This window comes from Lissotriton vulgaris, chromosome 3_1 (assembly GCF_964263255.1).
Source record: "Lissotriton vulgaris chromosome 3_1, aLisVul1.2, whole genome shotgun sequence".
Lineage (NCBI taxonomy): Eukaryota > Metazoa > Chordata > Amphibia > Caudata > Salamandridae > Lissotriton > Lissotriton vulgaris.
Genome location: NC_141689.1, coordinates 1,019,545,963 through 1,019,566,324, shown reverse-complemented (window position 1 = coordinate 1,019,566,324; position 20,362 = coordinate 1,019,545,963). Strand labels below are relative to the sequence as shown.

The 20,362-nt window shown below is 42.6% G+C and overlaps 1 protein-coding gene across 1 annotated transcript in view; it reads left to right on the top strand.

Moving 5' to 3' along the window:
* FREM1 (FRAS1 related extracellular matrix 1) overlaps nt 1–20,362 on the top strand; it is a 564,068-nt gene that overhangs the window by 182,939 nt on the left and 360,767 nt on the right. The window contains exons 11-13 of the mRNA XM_086961404.1: nt 3,107–3,197; nt 6,278–6,445; nt 11,184–11,392. Coding sequence (XP_086817530.1) covers nt 3,107–3,197; nt 6,278–6,445; nt 11,184–11,392 — 468 coding nt within the window. The remainder of the gene's footprint in view (nt 1–3,106; nt 3,198–6,277; nt 6,446–11,183; nt 11,393–20,362) is intronic.

The following is a 20,362-nucleotide window of genomic DNA, read 5'->3' as shown; positions in this document are numbered from 1 at the left end:
AGTATTTTAGTTATTGTTGCCAGCTTTCTGCTACCTATCTACTGGCCTATTTTCAAGCGTGAACAATCTGTTTACAATGTCTCTGCTGAACACACTTTTAGTGAACTACCTGCACACGAACTCTCTTACAGACTTGCGCTGCGCAACAATACATTCATTAGTATGTTACACCACTCCCATCAGACTAACAATGCTACAGACTGCTGGATATGTGGCCGACTCCCTCCCTACCAGAACTACAAGGGAGCTCTGCCCCTCTTTCCGTACCCGTTCACTCACAATGGCTCCTGTGGGGCATGGTTTAAAATAATTAATTCCTTAGATCCTGATATTGCTGATTTCGATGGGGGCTGGGTTTGGGGAAACTTGAACTTAGTCCTGCTCGACGTCTGTTACCCTGATAAGGAGGGACTCCCCACTCGAAGAGGAACTGATTTAGAAAATGAAGTATATTAACATGCAAAAAAAAACATAGATTTCTCAACAATGTCTCTAAGAACCCCTAAGTAATCTATCTTAGTTATGCAAGATGGTACACAAGAGGAAAGAGATGATGTGTAAGAAATGCAAACTGAGGATTTCAGAAAGCTGTGGGGAGAAAAGGGGATTAACAGCCTGATTCATCAAGCTGTTTGGCGCTCGCAAAGGGCCAGATTCTGAGAATCTGGCCCTTTGCGAGTGCGATTTTTGCATTTGGGATTCAGCATCCCAAATGCAAAAATCGCTAATTGCAATCTCGCAATTTTGCGAGGAATTACATTTAAGGAATCTCTATTTGAGATTACTTAAATGCAATTCATCATCCAATTTTTTTTTGCGAATTCGCAATTTCTGGCCGCAATTTACCGCAAGGTCAGACCTCGTGGTAAATTGCGAAAACTCAGAAGAATGCATTTTAATGCATTTTTCTGAGTTGCATGTTACACACACACATGTCCTTTGGACATGTGTGTGTGCAACACCTGTGTAAAATGTCATTTGAGGGGTGCTACAGGGTGTCCTTTGGACACCCCTGGCACCCTTCAAATCGCTATCTCATTTGCGATTAGCAAATTGCTAATCGCAAATAAGGAATACTCCCCATTCATTCCTATGGGCCTTTTGGCCCATAGGAATGAATGGCGAGTTATTCTTTATTTGCGATTAGCAATTTGCTAATCGCAAATAAGGATTATGTAGGAATCGCATTTCTTTATGCAATTCCTACATGAATCCCATTTTGCGAGTCCTTCATAGCGATTCGCTATAAATCGCTATTAGGGGCTCGCAAAACGGGAGAATGATGAATAAGGCTGCATGTACCTTATTTCTTTGGTTTCTGACATTAAAGAGTTACATTTGGCTTCACTGAAATCCTTCTTTATCTACCTTTTATTCCTTAGGATTGACATGATGAAGACTTTCATTGGGTTGTCTGGAACTAATTTGTGATGCAGCTAAAAAACCTTTTTTTTAAATATCTTTATTGGTTTTTGGGTTAATACTAGAATCAAGGGGGATATGCACCCGAGTAATAAAGCAATAAAGAAAACATCAACACCTTTGTAATAGTTGCAGGTAGGTGGGCTATGGGAGACATTATACGTTGTAGTGTAGCCCACCCCATCTCGGCAACAGAGGAGGAAATACCATATGTAGTGGTGTGTGTCTTTAAAAGGAAATTCTAACTAATAAAAACCTGGGAGTACGGTGGGGGGGGCACATCTAAGTTGCTGTGTATAGGTGTTGGGGGGAGGAAGGGGTTCGTAAGCATCTGTACTGTTTGGGGTGAGAAACGCCCACCTTCCCACGTGCCTTAGACTGATGGGAGATATAAGAGGAGAGAAGTCTCAATCAAGGAGATGCAGAGCCCCCAAGTAGGGAGGGTCGAACCATAGGAATTCTATCTTCAAGCGGTAGTCGATCAATGGTTGGCAAAGATGGTTAAAACGATTCTCAGTGTGGGAGAGTTTGTGAGATAACTGCTCCATTGCTTATGTCTGCCATTGGAGTTGGTACCAGGATACCATTAGGGGAGGATCCTTTCAATTTTAGTAAAGTGTGATGAGCTGTTATTGTGCCCCTGTCATGTGGCAGGTCAGTGCTCAATTTGCATAAATCATACCCTCCAAGTTGGGAGGTTTCATGCCAGAACCAGGGTAGCGGGGCAGCTGGGAGGGGATAGCCCAGTAGCTTTTTGATGTGACCTAATATCTCCTTCCAATATATATCACGGAGCAGGACCACCATATGTGCAGGATGGTCTCCATAGCGGTGCAGCAGCGCCAACATCTAACTTGTTTCTCTGAATCCCGCAATTCCCAAAATCACAGTGTTCATGACTTCAAAAGAGTGTTTTGAGATGCACAAAAATCCCTTTAGTGAGTCAGTAAATTTTGCTCTGCTCACAAAACAGATTTTTTAACTCAGTTCTGTTCAAAAACTTTATTCGATTCAATCGAATCATAAAAGTTTACATGCAATCTTAATACAACAAAATATAAATACTTTAGGCAATTTTGTACAAAGAGGAAGAGGCTCATACCATACTACAACACATTTATACAAAATACAAAGTATTAAAAAAACACTTTTTGACTAATTCTTAAGGACAGTCGAGAGGGGGCGTGAAAGAGGAGTTCTCTCCTAATTGCAATTTGCAGTGACATGCATCAATCATCTGTAACCACAATTGTGGTTGCAAACCATTGAGCAGATACCAACACCCAAGTAGGGATGGTATTTAATTGCAAAGAGATGCTTCCCATTTGTGAGTCATCTGCATCAGGCTCAAGGGAGAAGACGCTGGCAGAGAAGACCACTGCCAGCTCTTTACAATGACTTCCCAAATGGGAGCCTTTATTTATTATGTACTGAACTTCTAAATTACATAATTTTATGTATGAATCATGTCCGGTATCTAGGGTATATAATATAACATAAAAATAAATTTTCTCATGTTTTTAATATACAGGGGGATCATTTTTGCTTGATAACACTTCAAATAAGCAGAACACAATGCAACTTTGTTGATGATGTAAATTGATTTGAAGCAGTAGATAACATAGATTTTTTTTCTTAAGAGTTTTGTTAACCAGTTGTGCTGTAATACATTCTCTTTGCATAGTCTTTCAGATGCTGGTAAGATAGTTTTTGTAGACAGCGTACCCAAATTAATGAAGAACCCTGCTGCCATCACGCTTAGGACCTTTACTCAGGTATAGTATAATAGAGGAAACAGTAGTTATTATTTTTGCTCATTGTCATTAAGGCCCCCTGTCTGGTGAATAAAGTAAATTTCAATTCAACTCAACAAAGCTTTATTCGATTAAGGAACATTCATAAAAGCAAAACAGACACAATGAAATTCAACGCTGGAAAAAGCACAAGTTAAAATAGCCATTCAAACAGACAAACATTTACGTTTTAAAAACTGCTGATTTTAAGAAACTGCAAGCGTTAAAACCAACCTGAATGTTGGGTAGCATTCAGAAAAAACCCAATGCAAGTTTACACTGAATGCAGTCAAATGGAAGAGGACGCTTCAAAATGCTGCGTTGCATACAGTTTAGCACTAGGCCAAAACCAGGGACCAAACCAATTTTGCCCTGTTTTAAATGGTCATATTCTACAACGTTTTGAAGAAAGCAGAAATAGGGGCCATTGGTTTAGCACTGTCTGCTATTTCATATGGTACATTTTACCTCAGAGGCCCTTATATATGAGGGCTTGAGCCCCCGTTGCATTGCTTTTTTGTGATGCTGTGGCGGTATAAACAATGCACCACACTGCGTCGTATTTACAAAGTCATGCATCTAGGCACATGCATCACTTTGTAAAGCCCTGCCCTGCATTATACAGATATAATGCATGCAGGGTGGCCGTTTCCATGTAAAAAAGCCTCGTAGGAGTGGCGCAGTAAAATCTATGAGATTTCACTGCACCTCTCCTTCAACTTCACTCCATCACAATTCTTCGCCCGATTCAAGAAGGCGTAAGGAGTGACGCAGAGCCTTTTACATGGGACTTGCCCCATGTGTAATGACACATTACTGGAGTTGCGTCCTTTTACCACCACACACCAGAAATGCGTCATTACTGTGCCACCAGATACGTCAGGATTCCTGACGTATCTGTGCAATTCTGGCGACATGCTGCGCCTTAGTGTAAATACGGTGCATCCATGGTGTCGCAAAGATGGCACTATGAAGAGTGTCGCATCACTGTAGTTCCCCAGCAATGTAACACTTTTCATAAAGGAGGCCAGAATGTTCAAGGAATGGGATACAAAAAGCAGTCCTGTAGTAACCCGACCATCACAAAGACATGTCTAGTGCTCCATTTGAATGCCTGACTGTGATATTCATAACTGATGATCTTCTGCAGTGCCAAGCAGAAATGGAAAAACTCAGGAGATAGAAACTGTGTGGTCTCTTCAGCCAACAGAGTTGGCCTCTTGAGCATCCCCTCTGGGGGTTGGCAAGTTTTCACCCCACCCACAGTTCTCTAAGCTAGCTCAGGAGTCCTTCCAGAAAGCTGGCCAGATTTAGAACTGCGAAAGGCTAGATGGGCTCCCCTTCCCTCCAGGCCCGGACTGGCCGTAGCGGGCACCGGGCAATCCCCCGGTGCGCCGCACAGATGGGGGCCTGATTTGGGCCCCTGGGGGCCGATTTTGTTACAGGGCCGTGTTTGCAGCATAGCTGCAAAATCGTCCCTGTAACAAAATCGGACGAAACCGGCCTGGCAAAGAGCTCGGCGTCTCCCCCAACCCCCCGGGGTGGCGGGGGGGGGGGGGGCAGGGGGGACTGGGCTGCTGAGCACTTTGCCAGGGCCTGTTTGGGTTCCCAGTCTGGCCCTGCTTCCCTCTACAGTCCTTTGTAATCTGTATGACACCCTGAGAGGAATTAGTGGGCCTCTCTCCCCATGTAAGAGTGGTTCTTCTGCCTTCTTGATGCAGCTGAGCAGTGGTCTCCACAGACTGGACTTCCTGTTGGCAGAGCCCACTGTTTACATGACTTGGATGGCATGCTATGTACCCGGGGTTACTGTCCTGCAGTAGCCGAATAGATCATCTGCCTGCAAGGTTCTCATGCAATTTGACGGAATTCTATTGCAGGGATTATTTTGCTCTATTCGATACCTAGCTAACCTTGACCTCCTCTTAACAGCACAATTCCCCCTGTTGTCTCTCTTTAACAGTTAGAGCACCACCCATGATTCCACTTAAACCATACTTCCTCAAGAGGCGTATTGAGGTGCTTGTCTTTCATGTTCGTCTCCTACTTTTGATCATGTGTCCCTGAAATGTGATAAAAACTATGTAAATGACTGCAACACAGATGTCATCCAGCCTCAATTGCTATGTTTCCTACGCTCAACAAAGGCATCACAAATATTGTTCCCAAAGTTTGATAAAAGTAAAATGATGAATCAGTTACCAATTCTATGTTTCTAGTATTTTTAAATATATTTTTACTTCATTTTTTAAGGAATACATTTACAATATTCTGAAAAGTTAAAAGCACACATATAATGTATCCTAGCTTTTGAAAACATAATTAAATCAATATCGAACAGTGTGACAATGTATGCCCGACTATGAGAAAAGTAGTAAAGCATTCTATGTTTTGTCATTTTCTGGCAGAAATATTTCACACAATTCTCATTGGCATTCGGTAAATTCTAAGGCCAAAAAATGTATTCTTTTCCTGTGCCTTCTGTATGTTTTGTTTCGTTTTGTATGGCTAAACAATCCTCGTTAAAATAGGGACAGCAATTTATGCAGTAGCTTACAATCTCATCCCATAAAGCAAGAATATGAAAATGTGCCGTGAGGTATCTAATTTCTTACAAGGTGACAAACTAATATAATGTCAGTGTTCCTTCTTATACTTTCTTTAATTCTGGAATGTGTTTCTTAGGTTTTGATATGTTTTAAAGTAGCTTTGCATTATAACCAATTGTATATTTCTTCTTAGTTTTTCTCATAAACATATTTAAATGTACTGTCAGTAAATTTTTTCAATACACATTTAGATATTTTTTATCTGCTAGTATTTTAGGTGCTTGTTTAGATTTTGTTGGATATGCTATTCATCCAATTTAGAAAGTGACAATGTTGGGTAGTCATCGAATCTGTCAAAGGCTAAATAACTTCCTGACTTCCTTATTTCCCAAAATCTGACTCCCCTCCAAAAATATTCATGTATTGTGAACGTTTATTTGACTAATTTGTTTTTCTGTTTGAACGTGAGAATATTATTGATTCAATGTTTTGAGTGTTAATACTTTTTTACAGCATGCTGTGAATTACATGAAGATTGCCTACATGCCCCCGATACAGGATGTAGGTCCTGAAATTCAAAAGATCAAGTTTATTTTCTCTGTCAGCAACCAGCATGGAGGATTACTCTCTGGGATCTGTTTCGATATCACCATCTTACCTGTGGATAATCAGGCACCAGAGGTGTGTATAGTCATTATGCTATTAATTAAAATTCTGTAGGGGGTAATTCTGTAGGGAGTACAAGAACATTTTGTTCGATACCCGTGTGTGTGTGCTTGTGAATCTAATATCACCAACCACTCTGACACCGTCATTGCATTATGAGCGACTGTTACATAATTTTTTATCAATTTAGTTTATATTTGCTTTGTATGCCACAGGTTTGTAATGTTAATGTATTCTTATTGATGCTTTTTGCTAACACAATTCTGGTTAAAAAAGATAATGGCAGGATTGAACTGAATGGAAATGTGTTATCAGAGATGATATATTTGGGGAGAGAGTCAAGTTTCCCCCGCTTTTCCCAATGCTATATGATTATTCTCAATGTATATGTTTATCCACAATCTAAACTGAAAATATATGTTCTCCTCAACACAGCATTCCATTTTAGCAAAATAGATAGTTGGCTCAAGGGTCCAATGAGTTATCTTGTTTATCTTGAATGAGGAAAATATTTCAGCATCATGTAGAGGGTTGGCAACCTTGCTTCTTAATTAGTGTCTTTCCCTTCTCTTCTTGTGTTTATCCTCCTGGAGCAAATCTTCTTTAACATCCTTTTGATTGGATGACTCGTATCCTTCCACTGCCTATATTCAGGGAACTATTACATTCTTTTGCTTTTAGCAAACCATGTATGTTTTTGTATTTTCTTGCTCAGTGTGAATCATAGCAAGAAAAAATTCATCATCTGCAGTGATGGGGAACTAGAGCAGAGAAAGCTGCATAACTTCTAGATTGATTGTTAGGTCTATGTCTGAAAAGTTAGGGCTTGATTCATAAAGGCAATTTACATGTTTGATTAATTTACACTTTTGAGTAAGTTTACTAATTTCTGCTTATTTACAAACTTTGAATGAGAGTTATTACTAAAAAAACAATACAGTACTGCTACACCCAGCATAGAAAATAATGGAGGTAGGGAATTAAAATAAAATCACATAGGAAATAATATTAAATTAAATCAAATTATTTCAAAAAGTTCAAAATATAAAACATATAATGTATTGGTAAAAAATATATAACAATAGGACATATTTATTATTTAGCAGTACAAAAGGGGGTGGTGATGGACGGAGCATCTGAACCAATCAAACACTCAAACCCAGTCAACAGATCTGGGTTTAATCCATCACCGTTCTTTAGCCCACTCTGCCACCCCAGTTCAGACATGGCCATATGCAAATCAGTCTGACCTTGGGCCTCATGGGAACAGTCCAGCCATGCCATGCCTTCCCTGGACCGGAAACAAGCTTCCTAGGACCGGTTTCTGGCATTACAGCCATCTTCAGCCAGGCTTGCTTGAATCCAGGGGCAAAGTGAGCAAGGGACTGACGTCTGAGCATACCCTGCCAACTTATGGCGAACAAAGCTGTATAATTAAATATTTATTATTTAATTATAACGTATTTTAATACACTATTTTGAATGCATAAAATAATGTAACAAGATTTTTTATTAAAATGTGACCAAATAATGTTACTAATTCTGTACATCATATTTAATCATTATTAATGCTTAAGAAAAATATGTTCTTCTTTCGGTGAGAAATAATTTTTTTATTGAAACTCCAGATTTTTTTTTTAATTCAATGTAATATATTTCCATTTGTTACACAAGTTTTTTTTCAAATTAGGCCTGTAGTGTTGTACATCACTTTATTTTGTTCTACATCTCCGTCTTCACTGCAGACACAACTCCAACCCAGACACAAGCAATGTTTTGAACAAAACCATCCAAATTCAACTGATTTCAAACACACCTATTTCCAAAGCAAAATATTATTTTAGGATGAAAATTAGTTGTGCTTTCAATGCCCACCACAAGATCGTGATTTTTGGACAGCAAGTGAATGGGCATGCTGCAAATCATTCTTGCAGGTAAGTAACGTATTTCTTCCAAGTCTTGGAGAAAACAGCACAGTCATGTTCCCCATACATACATCTAAAGGAAGAAGTGCTTATCAAAAAAGTGGGAAATGAATGACCAGTCTAATTCAGGTTGCTAGTTTAAAAAAAAAAACATAACCCTAGTCAACTGATTTAGAGAACATCTTCCCATGTTTACTTTCTGGGCATTCACAAAGAAGGAGAGGAAATGTGTACTCCCATGAAAGTGGGCAGTGCCCTTAAGTGTGTTCTCTGGGAGTTCCATACACTTTAAGGCAGAGTAGAAATGGAAGAAGCCAGAGAAGTCCAAATGATTACGTTTATCTCCAGGCTAATCTTCATGGAGATTGCCACACATCCAATACAAGTTTAGTTAGTCTTTTGTGTTCAACCAGAATTATGGGCTGACTATATATTGCACCCAGAAAACAGACCTGGCCAAAAACTGCTAAGGTGTTTATGAGGCATCTCCACAACCATCCCTAAAGTCTGCTATATATGTAGTATAGTTTTGTGAAGAACACCCCACAGATTGTGTAGTCTCCATATACAAACTATATCACATACAGAGAGTTATCCAATAAAGCCAAGAAGGGACTGGGTAGTTTGATATACTAAAAAGAGAAAGAAATCTTGAGCACAAAAGAGATCCTTTTTATTTTTAGTATGTCTCCATATTCAAAAACACAGTGATGCACATGGAGAAAGCAGTGATCCAGAAAAGTGGCATGCTTCATCATAGTGATGAAGCATGCCACCTCAGGATGGGTGAGGGTTTTAGTTACAGAGAAACGTTTAGGACCCCGCTTTTTTAAATAACCTCTTGGTCCACGAGCATTTTTGTGTTTTGTTCATATGGTTAGGGGACAAGCTTGTTGGTCCTCAATCTCTCCTCTAACTCTCAAATTGTCCTGTGTTGTCTTAACCCCACCCCTGTGATGACGGAACCGCTTCGTCATCAGCTACGGTTTAGCTGTGCTGATGACGTAGCCGTTCCGTCATGGCCCGGCCGCCGCGCCTGCGCGGCGCTGTTTTCGCGCCTGCGCGGCCGTTCTATTGAGCGGGGCGGGTCATGACGGAACCGCTCCATCACCAGCACAGCTCAACCGCGGCTGGTGACAGAGCGGTTCTATCACCAGCATGCGGCCGCCGCGCGGCCGCCCCGCCCCGTCCGTTAGCGCTGCGGCGGAGTAGCCGCCGCAGCAAAAGGGTTAATATACATCATGTATGAATCCAAACATACAACAAACATGACAGATAACTCACTTGTTCAGTGGAAACTGAGTGCCTTTTACCTTGAGGGACTATTTTCTAACCCTACTAACTATCAGTCTCCCAATAGCCTGATTCAAAAGGTCAGCAGAGCATAGTTAGCTGATGTGCAATGTCAGAGAAAACAATTGACCACCCTCAGTGGACTCGCAGTTCGTTGAGTTTATTGAGGAAGAAATTAAAAGGTAGAGGTCAACACAGGTGTCCTTGTCATACAAAGGTTTCTCTAAACAGCAAAAAAAGTGATGGGTAAGGTGTTTGAATTGGATGGATAGTTTTGAAGCTTTTCTATTCCACTGCAGACAGGAACCAGCAATACACAGATCAGCCATGGCACCACCTCAGAAGGGACAGCTGAGACTGAACTACCATTCCAGGTTCCCGGGGATGGAAAACACAAACAATCAAAGACTTGTTGGACCTCATTAGTACCCTGAGTATTAGCAAACTCTGAAGCAGTGTCAGAGCATACCAATCTAACTTAGCGAGAGTCACAAAGAAAGCAATGGAATGTCTGAGTTAATCTCAGCTTCTAGTAATCACTTGTGTCTGGATTCCTGTCCATGGCTTTTAGGTCTCACCAGAGACAGCACATGCGTTGTCACTTGTGAGACATTTTGTTACCTGAAAGGGGGTTGGAGCAAATCCATTGCTATTGTTGGCTCTATGGTCATGCTCATTAGATTGCTTCTCATTGGTCAGCCCATGCCGGTTTCACTTCGTCTTCATGTGTTTGTCCCTTCCCTCGAGCATGGACTAAGCACTAATTAATTGCTTTTTTACAGTCCTCCCTCTGTTCGTGCTCAGATTGAGGGTAGTGTACTGCAGCTCTACCTATATTCTTGATGACATGAAATGACATAAATATTAGACATCTAAAATAAATTACAGTCAAATGATTAAATGATCACAATTATAAATTCACAAAAATATGTAAGGAAAACACTCACACTGAATCACGTCTTTGAGTTTTTTTATTAAAATGACGATACGTCAATGGTCAATAGCGACCTCGTTTTTGCAGATTTGTCATTGATCCTTCCCTCTGGTGCCTTAACAGGATCAGACCCTGTTCTTAGTACAAGGTCATTGTGTCTGCACAGGCTCAGGAGGGTTGTTTTTAAAAATATTCAGTCATAACAATGATTGTGAGGCTTGCGCTACCAGAGAGCATAAATTAAGTGACACACAGGTGGCGCAAGCCTCTCAAAAATAAGCCCCCTAAGGGTGAAGGCAGCTTGTTTCTAAGAAGCTAAAAAACAGATTTATTTGTAGTCTACGACTGACCAGATTGCTGACTAAAGTAGAGGATTCATATCAGAATGCTATTGTTTAGGTTCAGAGAGTAAACACATAAGGACTAATGCAACTCTCTTTGCAAAAGGTTACCATTTTCATCTAACTCAGCTGTTTTTTAGGCCATTTATTATCTTTTGTCACTGTGGTTACAATATCTAATTATGCTGCTTAAATAAATAATCAATTTTAAATGTGTTTGTAGTAAATACATTTTCATAAGTACATATTTCCATTCTCAGGTGTTTACAAACCCTCTGAAAGTGGAAGAAGGTGGAGAATGCACTGTAACTTCCGATCATGTACTGGTCACTGATGCAGACACAAAGCCGGAAAACATCGCCCTACAACTTCAGAGAGTACCACTGCATGGGGCAGTCCATCTCGATGGAATACCAGTAGAGGAAGGAGGCAGTATCCAATGGGTTGACATAAGGACTTCTAAAGTTAGGTTAGGACATGTATATATTTGTCCTCTTTAAGGTCTGCTGTTTTAAATAATATCTCAAAGTAACAGTCATTTTTCTGTGTCATCATTTATTAGCTAGAAAAACAGTGGTTTACTGAAAACTTGTTTAGGAAAATACACTTCATGTACAGTTAGATTACACAGTGTAGAATGGGTGAATAAGTGACAAGTACATATTCCAAGGGAGATGCATGACTCTTGTATCTAAGAATTTACAAAAGTGGGGACAGTAGAGCCTATGATTCATCAGTAGATGATAGACAACACTTGCATTCTGTATAAGCAAGTTCTGTTTACTAAAAGGGACACACTAGTCACTCACATTAAATACCCAGCTCCATGGCAGGGAATCTGACATCTTACATATTTAAAGTTAGAGAAAAAGTTGAGACTGTTTCGGCCCAACAGCCTCTAATCATTTACTTTGCCAAATAAAGTGGGGGATTTCCAGTGCCAGCTATCATGAGGGAAACTTTGGAGGGAACCAGCTACAAGATAGTTCAATTAGTCTTTCTTCCCATACCCAGATCACACATCCAATTTACATGTCAGGACCGCAACTGAATATGACCACAGGTTCCTCTGCCTTCGCCATGACAAGGCATAGTTCACCATCTTTCCGGTCCTATCACACAGGTTCATGGACCACCTCCCCAAAAGAGTGCTTAACCTTTACCTTCATTACACTATAGGAATTTGATTGGCCCTCCGACTCTTACCAGTGTTAGACACATTGGTCCCTGTTTGAAAATGAGTCAGATAAGTAAATGACATTGCTGCAGACAACTGGTGCCTGACGTGGGTCTCCTTGTCTGGAAGCATGATGCAGTTGAAGCATTTTGGTTCAACAGTCATGCTGGGAGTATGGGGCCCCATGCCCCATTCTTACCTCAGAAACCCCCAAGAGGGACTCGGGTGGTTACCATGGGAGGGCGTAGAGGTGTTCAATCTCTCAAGGCCCCTTGGGCACAGTGAACCCTGTGACATTTCTATATCGGAGCAGAGAGCCATCTGTCACCAAGAAGCCATTCTAGCCAACAAAGAGCATCTTGCAGCACATTGCTGCAGAAGAAATGCTTCCTGGGGGCCAGTTACATCCTAGTAGTGGTCTCATGGAGGGGATCCATTTCATAGACAACCCACCTTCCTTCTGTGTTGAATGCTGTGAGTGGCCTGCATGGGTCCCACCCATTTACCTATTGACAGTATCATGCCCTGTTGAACTCTCTCTTCAATGCTCTCCTCATCTCTCAATTACTGTACTTGTAGGCTACCAGTCTAATCTCCAATTTTGTTTTGAAATATTTACAATTCCCCAATCCCTTTCAGAAACAGGGTTTAGCAGGTTATCCACACCTGTTGGCAAAGGGTAGACATTTGCAGATCTGTTCAATGTAGCAGGCATGCAGCCCAGGGCATTTAAAGGCATATCAGAGCTGTTATTGCTCTGTCCTATGTGTTGAACACCACGTATCCCTCTAAGAAGGACCACCACTTTTGAAAGCACTGAAGGCGGCCGGGGTGACTGGTCCTGCTCTGGCCTGGTTGTCCTCTTTCTTGAGCTGCCGATCATTTCAGGCCATTTCTTCTAACTCCTCCTCCTCTGTTCGTTCATCTGTGCATGGGGTGCCTCAGGGGTCCTCACTGAGCCCTATGCTCTTTAACTTCTATGTGAGGCCCCTGGCAACCATCGTGGAAGATGCCGGTCTTTCCCTCTACTCATACGCAGACGACACTCAGATTATCTTTTCTTTTTCCTTGGCTGAGTCAGGTACTCCGTCTGCTCTTAAACAGGGGCTCAGCCGAGTGGCATAGTTGATGCAGACGAACCTCCTAAAATTGAATGGAGACAAGATGGAGGTGGTTATTTTGGGCAATCATGAGCATCTTTGGGGCCCCCACCATTGGCCGCCGGAAATGGGCCCTCCACCCCTTCCTATTGCGCAGGTACGAAATCTTGGCTTGGTTCTGGATGATTCGCTCTCCATGCGGCACCAAGTGGTCAGAGTGGCGGCCACCTGTTTCTCCATCTTAGGGTGGCTTTGGAAAATCCTCTGGATGCTCCCGGACTTGACAAGGCGCACTGTAGTCCAGGCTTTGGTCACCTCTCGCCTGGACTACGGCAATGTGCTTTACCTTGGAGTTACCGCGGAGATCCAGAGGAAACTCCAGCTTGTCCAAAACTCAGCCGCACGCCTTTTATGTAAGGTCCCGTGGAGATCTTCCATCTCCCCCTTTCTTAAAGACTTACACTGGCTCTGCATTGAAAGCCGAGTCAAATTTAAGGCCCTCTGCTTTATGTATAAGATCAAGCAGGGGTTAGCTCCGGCCTACCTCCAGTCTCTTGTCCAACAATACTCTCCATCTCGCCTTCTCAGATCCTCATCTCAAGGGAACTTTCTGATTCCACGTTTCAAATTGTTGAGAATGGGCGGACGCTCCTTCTCTTGTTTGGCTCCCAGGCTGTGGAATTCTCTCCCAGTCGCGCTGAAACTCGAGCCATCCTTGACGAAATTCCGCAGAGATCTTAAAACCTGGCTCTTCCCTCAATGACAATTGTTGGATTCACCTTAGTGCTATCTCAAGCGGCGCCGGGAGACCCCATGTGGGTAGCTGAGCGCCTTATAAATGTAATACAAATACAAAATACCACCAAGAGAATAAAGGTAGATTTAACAAGCTGTCAATCCTTTCAGTGTCAAGGTCGGGTGAAGTTTCCCGTGTTGAGTCACACTAAACCACCGGATCCCCTTCTTTTGGCACCCTTCCATCAATTCCTTTAAGTTTCAGCTTTGCAACCATACTTCCCTCAAAGACTTTGCTTTCCACGAAGTTGCTCGGCGGGTCCAGGGAGTAATGCTGCCGCATCTCTAGTCAGCATGTTTTATGGTTGGAGCTGTGATGGTATCTGATAAATTTCAAACTTTTATTCTTGATTCATGAAACTATTCTTGGCAAGTGCTTTCATTTTGGTATACCTTGTCATCTGTCCAAGACTTTCACCTCTAGCTGCACAACACAAATACACCGGCAATACCTCTTAATCATGGCTTGATTCCAAATACAAGGAAAATTGAATCAGAATCCTATTCTATTTTTCCTAGCTGAGGTATTCAGGTGCCGGCCACCTTTCAAAGTAAATAATTCAGTCCCCACAGGGCACTCAGTGAAGAGCATCAAGTGGGTGCCAAGACGCAGGGACGCAGGGCACGCTATAGCATACTTTGAGGCAGACTGCCATCTCAGTACCAGGGTCCAACTAAATGCCTTTTACTGTAGCAACCTTAATATATGCCATTGGAGCTGGCACCAAAGTTGCACTTCAATGGTTCCTTTAAAAATGATTTAAAGTGCATTCATTCAAATTACAGGGTCTCAAAAGATCCCTGTAATGTTATTTTGCATCACTTCCTCCCTGAGTTGGGAGTGGGTAAGCTGCATACCTGCTGACTTCCTTGGATGTGGTAGACATTTTGCAGGGTCTTTCTCCAGAATTGAACCCTGATTCCCCCGCAACACTTAGTCACCATGGTAGGCACAGAAAGTACCATCGAAAAGTCGAAATGGAAGACATGTAACTGTATCATCGCCATAGTGGAGCTGTGCGTTCAGCTCAAGGTAATCTAGAATCACCAAAGTGGCTGGGTGAGCCCAGATATGTCTTGGTCTGACAAATGCACACATACCAAGAAGTCAGCATTCGTCAGCGTGTATTAGTTCTTGAATTACCACTGTTATGCAAATAACAGATGGAGCTATTAAAGTAACTGATTTAATGGGCTTTTTCCAGTTTCACTGTAACAAACATGTATTTACATATCGATGGCTTAAACTGTGAGGCAAGCATCTGCTACTGGCTGGATCAAACAGGTACCTGCTCTGCTGGAGGGAAAAGAAGCCACATGCCCATACCGGTCAACTCTTGTAGCCTCTTGAGCTTCTTGGGGGAGCCCTTGCTGCCTGCAAATAGGCTGGGGGGGACTCAGTAGATGCATAGGCACCTACAGGCCCAGCCTGCTCCATGATAGTAAAGAGCCAAAACACGCCATGGAATGGTCGTTCTGAGCTGCTGCAGAAATGCACTGGGTGGAGAAGGTCAACAGAGTCAGATACATAACCTGGATGGCCAGCCAGCATCTGGGGCTATCTAAACAGCCCCATCTGCTGATCAGACCACTGGGGCTTGTGAACTACCAAGCTGGTTGTCCTTCGCTCTACTGGGTGGGAAAGGACTTCACATCTGTCAGACAGTTCCAGTAGGAGTGAAAGCTCTTTGCTTGAAATAACAGCTAAGGCTAGTCAAGCAGTACATCTATAAATGAACCAAATGTGCCCAATTGATCAAAGTGTGGTGCAGGGTAGACAATCCACAATCAGGCTGCCCATCACATGGATGATGCGGTACAAAAGGGGGTGGTGATGGACGGAGCATCTGAATCAATCAAACACTCCTTGTTTCCGGTCCAGGGAAGACATGGCATGGCAGTTCGGACTGGACTGTTCCCATGAGGCACAGGGTCAGACTGATTTGCATATAGCCATGTCTGAACTGGGGTGGCAGAGTGGGCTAAAGAACGGTGATGGATCAAACCCAGATCTTTTGACTGGGTGTGAGTGTTTGATTGATTCAGATGCTCCGTCCATCACCACCCCCTTTTGTACCGCTTTTGGCCGCCATAAGTGTGGCAGGGTATGCTCAGACGTGAGTCCCTTGCTCACTTTGCCACTGGATTCAAGCAAGCCGGGCTGAAGACGGCTGGAATGCCAGAAACCGGTCCTCGGAAGCTTGTTTGCGGTCCAGGGAAGACATGGCTTGGCAGTTCGGGCTGGACTGTTTCCATGAATCACAGGGTCAGAATGATTTGCATATAGCCATGTCTGAACTGGGGTGGCAGAGTGGGCTAAAGAACGGTGATGGATTAAACCCAGATCTTTTGACTGGGTGTGAGTGTTTGATTGATTCATATGCTCCGTCCATCACCACCCCCTTTTGTACCATCAAATGGATGATAGCTTCACATCCCAGCCTGCTCACCAGCAAAGCAGGGTCACAGAAGGGCCCTTAGGGTAGAGCTGGAGGAAGCCACAGACCCAGGTCTCTATGGGTGTGGGGTGGACCAGCCCAGGTCCCTACAGTATCTGAGTAGAATAGCCAGATGACAAACAGTTCTCGCCAGTCACCTTGTACCTACTAATCTGGAGGCAGGCCACTATCCTTTCTTGTAATCTGTGCTCTCTGGGTGACAGAGGGAGTGTTTGAGTGACTGTATCAGACCTCCTGAAGCCCTGGCTGTGCTTGATGTTTCAAATGATACCTTATTGGGACAGTTAGGGCAGTCACCTTGGTGTGCTAATCCCTCCTAATAAATGCAACCAAATTGCCAAGATGAGGGCAATGAGTGTCTAGTTGCACCCAGCCTTTTGAAAAGTCTCTGCTTGGTCTTGGAGTGTCTAGCCAAATGCAGAGGGACGCTGCAGGCCTGCTTCATGGAACCTGGGCTAGGCCCTATGCCAAACCAGGCAATAGGGGAGCTCTGACAGGATGCCCGGTTGCAGCTTCTAACACTGCTTAAGCAGGGGAGGCCACCCAGGGCCTGTGGAATCGCAGCCCGGCTGCTTTGCAACACTGCAGACCATTGAAAGGGGTTGAGGGCCAAGGGATCTATACCACTGGGCCCACCAGAGCGCTGACCGAGGTCCTGATAAGAGCTTCCCACTGGGGCAAAGCAGAGTGCCTGCCTGCGGACTGTGCAGCCCCAGCTAGGGCACTTTGCAACATAGTGATCCGGTGGGTGGGCCTAGGCCAAGGGAAGTGCACTCCCAGGCCTGATGGAGCTCTGACCCGAGTCCCAGTCAGAGCGTTCCACAAGAAAATCTTGGAGGCCCACCTTCGGAGCCCTGTCCCAGTACTTTATAACACAGTCCAGTAAATAGACCCAGGTCCATGGGACTGCACCCCTAGGCCTGCTGGAGCTCTGAACTTTCCACCCCATGAGAATTAAAGACTGGTCATTAGGGTTTCTTACCTGTACAGGCCTGCGCAGAGCCCTGTCCATGGCTTACAACCAGAAGGAAAGCAGGTCACCCATGCCCTATTCCCTACTAATCTACAGGAAGACCAGCAGTCATTCTTGTACTTCCTGTACACTGGGTGGCAGAGGGGGCTGTTCAAGGGAATGTATCAAACATTCTTGAGCTCTGGCTTGGCTTCAGTCTACACACAAGCCCTCATCTGTGCTTCAAGGGCAGCTCAGAATGCTAAACATGGAGCCACATGTTTTTGTTTATATTTACTTGCATACCTTGTTCATGTAAAACATCACCAGTGATGTTGGTGTGACACATTTTGTATACTACGAATTTGATGAATATTGCACAGGCATAATTTCACACACTCTTAATCATCTTCTGTCACTGACTAGAATATGAAAGGCTGCTAAAAGCACAGAATACACATATGCATGGGCAGTGACATGTAGATAAACTCTCAGATCAGTGCACTATCAAAAGAACCATGAGTGAATCACAACTACATACCCTTGGAACTGCCTACAGCAGTAGGGGTATTCTATAAAGTCCAGCCAGGACTATGGCAATATATTTTCTGCCACAAATCCCAAATAGCAAATAGATTGCCTATCGAATCTTAAATTGAGCCACTGAGTTGATCATAGTTAGCATGAAACAGATATTCAGTAAATCTAGGACTAACCCTTGAAAGATTACATAGGTTTTCAATTAGAGAGAGAATATAATTCAGACCCCATTGTGTTGCGAAATACCAGGTAGGCACAATGATTCCCAGCCTCTTCAAAAAAATGATGTCTGACGTTCCTACCAAACCATTCTCCTAATCACCACAGCCAAACTGTCCCTACTTCCAAAATGTCTTGGGCGGATGGTGAAGTGCTTCACACTTCAAACACATTTGTAATGCTTGAGATCTGTAAAGCTCTCCTGCTCCACATCAGGACTCACTCTTATCACCTTTTGTAAAGTGCTATGGCAAAGCTTTTTCTATTACCTGCAGTTAATTCTTGACAGATTAATTTTCTGTTGAAACTGCTTGTATAGGTTTACCTTTAAAATCAAAGCTGAAGAAAAAGGTTCTGATTATATATACTTTGTACCCTTTCCTTGATAATTTTTTTCTGCCCGAATCAGTTTCACCAGGTTGCCAAAAAATCAACCTGGTTAAAAACCTTGAGTGAGGATTATTTTATTGAGTTTGTTGTTTTGTTTATTTAAAATGGATTGCCCTTTAGCAGCCAAATTCCTCTTTCTTTTTTCTTTAATCAGGGGTTCCCTCATTAACCTCCTTTACTATCATATCACCCTCCTCCCTGCCATTAAACCCCCATTTGTGCTCCTCCACCTTCCTCTTCACTCCCTTTCAGAAACGTCCACGAGCCCATCTATGCTCCACTGGTCCATTAATCTCATCCCCCATCTTACTTTTGTTATCCTCGATTTTCCTTCTTCCATCATTTTTTTCATTTTAATCATGGGTCACAGGAGATATAAAATAAAGACTACTACAATATTTTAAATCTCATTTGACCTTTTCAAACAAAAACACTATTTTTGTTAGGTATTTAATCATTTTGATATTTCACCAAACTGAGTTTTCTCAGCCTGGTTTTGCAAAGGCTGATTTTCTTTATTTTGGGAATTGGTCAAATTGACCAAAATCCAATTGAAAGTACACTGCAGTTCTTTGAATATATTGTCTTTGATCACCCTTCCACCTCCCTTGTGCTTTTCCTCATTTGCCTTAATGGGGAAGCCCCATATATCTCTCACTCCTTAGCAGTACACCGTTAACCTGTCCCATCCCCTCCTCCAGCATCATCTTCATCTTTAAATGTTTTCACTTTTTATTCTTCCACCCTCATACTAACAACACATTTTTTACCATTACCTTGAATCCCCCAAATTGTGTGACAATGTCTGATTTTCCTCTGTCATGTGCTTCTTTTCATTGTCTGATGTACTTCCTTGTGTCTTCATTTCATGCGCATAATGGTAGACATGCATGACAGACTACCACATCTTTTTTTAAACCTAAAACATTGTGCTTTTTTTGCAAGAGATGTTAAAATATTTTCACCAAGTTGTTATTCAAGTTGTTTTATTTTGTTCAGGTGCCACACTCCCCCATTTTACATACTGCCAGTGTATTAACACCCAAACATTTTTTGTTAGCAAGATAATATTCATGGTCTGTCTATAATTACTTAACATTAGGCTGTGTATTCTTTTCTTTTCAATGATTTAACAATGGATATTTATAAGGGGAGTGACCAACAACATTCGTAATTATTCATCCCTACATTTGGGGTTGTATAGCCCTCTGATTGTTGCCTCTCCTCTACTTTTGAGTGTTTATTGTAAGGAGTGGGGAGGCTACAATGACCAGCAAAAGAAAGCCAGTAATTCATAATTGGCAGGAGACGTTAGCAAGAGACCAGAATACACATAATAGGTTTTATGAGTGTTCTTCTTTTTAGTACCTTATGAAGTTAGTGCAGGAGTAGAGGTCAAATACTCCGTACAGTAGACCCATGCAAGAAGATACAGTCCCACCCTCTCACATTTGTACCTCACTGACAGATTTATTGTTTGTTAGGGAAGCTGTCTTAGTGAGGCAACTGGTTACACTGTGCGTAAAAAGTCTGTTTTGATTTCTGGCTGTTGCTTGATGAGGAGCAAGTTCAGGGGGATAAAAGCAGTACAATATAAATACTGTTGGAATTGTTACTGTCTGGGGCTTGATGGGATTTGGTACAACCTTATAGTGACCCAGGCCCAAGGTAACGTGTCCCCAGACCGGCTATGACCATGGTCCCCGCCAGATTTTTCCATCCAACTGGAATTAGACTGCCATCTGGTTGCTTGCTTGTACAGGATTCCCTAGAGACCATGCATGGTCAGGGCAATCAACCAGATAAA